The 4,324-nt window shown below is 54.3% G+C and overlaps 1 protein-coding gene across 1 annotated transcript in view; it reads right to left on the reverse strand.

Annotated features, from left to right (window-relative positions):
• DDHD2 (DDHD domain containing 2) overlaps nucleotides 1–3,358 on the reverse strand; it is an 8,111-nt gene extending 4,753 nt beyond the window's left edge. Inside the window, exons 1-5 of the mRNA XM_009881514.1 lie at nucleotides 3,329–3,358; nucleotides 2,973–3,179; nucleotides 2,024–2,113; nucleotides 1,551–1,671; nucleotides 439–528 (exon numbers count right to left, since the gene is read on the reverse strand). Of these exons, the coding sequence (XP_009879816.1) occupies nucleotides 439–528; nucleotides 1,551–1,671; nucleotides 2,024–2,113; nucleotides 2,973–3,179; nucleotides 3,329–3,358 (538 nt within the window). The remainder of the gene's footprint in view (nucleotides 1–438; nucleotides 529–1,550; nucleotides 1,672–2,023; nucleotides 2,114–2,972; nucleotides 3,180–3,328) is intronic.
• Between the last annotated feature and the right edge of the window lie 966 nt (nucleotides 3,359–4,324).

Below are 4,324 nucleotides of genomic sequence, written 5' to 3' on the forward strand. Positions count from 1 at the left end.
AAAGCAGCATCCCTGCTTTTGGTCCAAAATCACTCCAGAGGCCGCTGGATGGGGTGTTGCCTGTTCGACTTCACCCAGTGAGATTAACCCGTAGCAATAGACTGAGCAGGTTACTAATTAGTTTAGCAGGTTTAGACAGTTCCTTGGAAAATCTGTATCCAATTTGGGAAACTCACTATTTTGAGCAGCAGCAGAACACAGTGATGAAAAGTGGTTGCCCAAACCTTTCCAGATGGTAGGATTTAATGGGTTAGTGAGCGGTGCATTCACGGTCCCCACTGCAGTCAGCAAATTCGACTGTGCAGCTTGCCAGCGCGAGGGTCGGGATGGTTTGAATGCACTCTGACAGCATTTTGCATTGTCTGTGCAGATGAGGGTTTGCTGGCTCCGCTAAAAGCCGTGTATGGAAAGAGGACCCCGACCGGGCTCCACACCTACCACACTGGACGATGCTCCTGAACCGAATGTCGCATGCCGGGCCGATCCCGTGCACCACGAAAACCAAGTGATCAATTTGCAGAGGCTCCCCTAAGGAGGAAAGAAGAGTTCAGAGTACGGGCCCTGCGGGAGACAACACTTAATGGGGAACGGACCCGCTGAAACCACATGCTCTGCCGGAGAGCGGAGCCTCCCATCCTCACCTCAGCCAGGTAAACATCCCTGAGTCGGTGCCTGGGGTCTGTGCCTAAAGGGCAGTGGGATTTCTCATGTTTCTGAACTGTTTGTCCTGCCAATTTCAGCTGCCCACCCTGGGATGGATCCGGATCAACGGGACCATAGAGGAAGGCGAGGCGGCTTGTCCCCCCTTCTGTCACCATCCTCACTTCAGCGGGAGCGGATGGGCCTCGCAGTTGACACCCACCCGGCCATGGGGCACGTTCAGCACAGGAGAGGGCAGGACCAGGAGCCACCCGGCCCCCGCGTAGCTGCATCTCTCAGGTAGGCACCAGCTGAGGTTGCGTCTCGTTCTCTGCTTCCCACACACTTTTGTTTGCATACGTACTTTCCCGAAGGCACGCACGCATGGAAAATGAAGGGGTTAGACAGGAGTAACTGCCTGTCCTCACCACGGGGCCAAGTCCCGAGGCCTCACCGGGAGCTCAGGGACAACTGGGAGGGGGCAGAGCCGACCCACAGCTTCAGAGACAGGGAGGGCACGTGCGCCAGAAAGTCACCTGCATGTGGGTAAGTGACAAACCCCTGTGTCCCTACCACAGAAAGAAACTCCTCCTTTACGAACATACACACCAAGACCTCAGGGTTAATTTCAGGCACTGCAGTGCTTTCAACAGCTCTGGTCTCAGCGCAGGAGCTGGAAGCACAGTGTGTCTGCCGCCTCGGCACGTTCAGTTATGCTGCGGGCTCTCTGGTGCTAGGAAGGTTTCTGAAAACCATTCAGTTCCTTTTGGCAGGAAACTTTTAGATATGCCCTTCATTTAAAGGATCAGGGAAGCTTCTGTCAGTCATTTTGAGAATGCGGGTTGGAAAACAGACTCTCTAGCTTTGGAAGGGTGGGAGGGAGGGAGGGAGGGAGGGAGAAGCGAGCTCACCACTGGGGATCTCGGCAGCGATGTTTTCTACTCCTCTCTTCACAGTCCGAGGTCGACCTTGTTCCGTAGGAGTTGAGCCCCAGTCATCGGAGGTGGCGACCGGGTGGTAGTGCACCATCAGCTTGTAAACAAGAAGAGCGTGTCATTAAGCCGCGCTGCACACCATGGTTAAGCAGAGGAGAAATTTTGCTACAAGAGCGGGTAGGTGGTACACGATGTTTAACTGCGCTGGTACGAGTCCTTTGCACAAAGAGAGTGAAAGGTGTGTTGAAAAGAAACATGAAGGTGTGAAGCGGACTCTGTGCTGGCATTGCCCTCGACCCTGGCACGGGCGGGCGAGGGGCAGAACTGATTGCTCAGCAGACATGGTTGAAAAAAAACCCAGCATAAAGCCAGAGCATAAAGACAGACCCTGAAGAGAACGGAAGAGATGTCCTTGCTGGTCGATACACAGATCGCCAGGCCCTCCTCACCTTTGGGTTGTGCAAGATAATGATTTCCCTGCTGGGGGACTCCAACTTCTTCTTCCACTCATCCAGGGTCACAGCAATCATGTACGCTTCCTGAGGAGGAGAACACCTTCTGTGAGTCAGCTGAACGTATTCCCATGAATATTCAACCGCCTGGGACATACCTCACCCATGTTACGGTATCTCTTATCACCACATTTTGTGAAAGAGGCAGTGAAATCAGCCAGGCCAAGCTGGAGGAGCAGCAGGGTCATCTGAATATCGCCTGCTAGAGAGTTTCCAGGAGCCCCCATTTTAGTAGCAGCAGCAGACTTCCCCATCCATTCTGGATGGTATTTTTTGATACATCAGAACACAGATTGTTGTAAAGATGTATATTTTTAAATATATATATCTTTCCAAAGAAAGTCTCCAGCTATTAACAGTGCAGACCACTGAGGTCCCTAACACCACATAGCGTTCAGTGGGTCCCCGTAACGATGACTGCTCTTTCTTGCATTCACAACTCCTTTGGCTTCAGTGAGACTGGGAGCGCAGTGAGGACGATTCTCACGAGGAGAGTCAAACTGAAGTTAGAGCAGACAGGGCCAGGAAAAAACACAGCAAAGCTGCTAGAGCCAGGCTGCAGGCAAGGCCAGAGCCGCACAGCACGCCGAGAGCACCCGGGCCCTTAAACGTGTAGCAGAAGGATGCCGACGGGGCTGGACAAGGGCAGGAGGAAGGGGAGGCCACCCGGTTACAGCGGGCTGGGAGGGAGGCAGTGGCAGTGTTTAAGTTAGGTTAATCAGCTGCGAAAATGCCGTGCCAAAGCCTCTTTCGAGTTCACCTCCTCAGGTGTGACTGTGGTGCCAGTTCCCCCGTGTGGAGTTTGGGACATCGGGACCAGTATTTGACAATGAGAAGCCAAGCTGCTTCTCGGCAAGACGGAGGCTACCAGGAAAGGCATGTTTACCTCCAGTTCTTCACTGAAGGTCTCCGAGTAGGGAATATACTTGTTGTCCTTGTCTCCCTTGTAAAACCAGGTGCAGCGACGCACTTCAGATACCTCCTCCTCCCAGTACACTGCCACACGCTGCCTCTCCTTCAGATGCACGTCATACCTTCCCCCCGAGGTTGGGACAACCACATCTTCTTTGTCTCTCCCTGCAGGAACCAAGGCCTGAAATTAATCACGAGAGGACCAGAAAGGCATGCTACCAGAAAGCTGTACACCATGCCCGATCACAGGGATGAGACTGGAGCATCTCCCGTGCGCAGCACACATGAGCGTGTACGAGCAATGGCAGTAGACACCAACGTCCTCCGTACCCGAGCACGGAGAACAGCATCAGTGGGCATCCTGCGAGAGATACCCCAAGTCAAACTTCCCCCAGAGGCAGAAGGTAAGATGAAGGCATTAAACTACAACTGTCTTCCTCTCTAGTTCAGGCACAGCCTTACACGGACTATTCCTGCCCCACTTAGATGGTAAAACGTGAATTTGTGGCCCTGGGAAGCGCGCTGCATAACGGTGGAGGTGTGGGTCTCCAGGTCTCTAAGCCATTCCCCTCTAGAACAAAGAACTCCGCACAGATCCCAATACGGCCTTCACATTCTGTTAATTCTGCTGCCTTTTGGGTCTGCCCGCTGGCCAGGCTGCCGGCAGAGCACCCCGTGCCAGGCTGTGCTCGGCACAGAGCGTCCCGGGAGAGGGAGGATGGGAGCGACCCTTGGGCGATGGGTGCTCTGCCCACCGCTGTTGGCAGCAGCGGTGCTTGCAGCACAGTCCTGGCAGCGGGCCGCATGGACGGGCAATATTCGGCAGCACGAGGGCCTCATGGCAAGCGGTGCCACTCCGAGCAGACCCCGGTGCCCGGGCAGCACCTTCCAGGAGCACCGTGCACCCGCACGGGAGGGATCTCCCCAGCGGGATTGCTGCCATCCTGCTAGCGCTCACTCTCCCGTCCACACCAGAAGGGTGCTTCGCAGTTTGATGATGTGTAATTTAGAGCATCTATCAACCGAATGAGGTCAGACCATTGGATGCATCCAAACAGCTTAGTTATTCATGTGTTCACAGCTCTACGAGTGGGCACGTTGCCAAAAAAAAAAAAAAAACAAACCCAAAAAAACCCCCTCCCGATTTAAAATTCCCGAGGGAAAATTCTGCACCCTCGGCAGAAGCCGGGGATGCGTCCAGGGAATTCCCCTCTGATACTCGCACGGTGCTCCCCCCGCGCACACACCTGATGCTCTCCCGCTGCCCTCCCCCCGGCCGGTTCCTTACGGCGATTTTAAGAGCGGGGACGAGGTGTTTCACATCAA

This window comes from Charadrius vociferus, unplaced genomic scaffold, assembly GCF_000708025.1.
Source record: "Charadrius vociferus isolate BGI_N301 unplaced genomic scaffold, ASM70802v2 scaffold2823, whole genome shotgun sequence".
In the NCBI taxonomy this organism is placed as follows: domain Eukaryota; kingdom Metazoa; phylum Chordata; class Aves; order Charadriiformes; family Charadriidae; genus Charadrius; species Charadrius vociferus.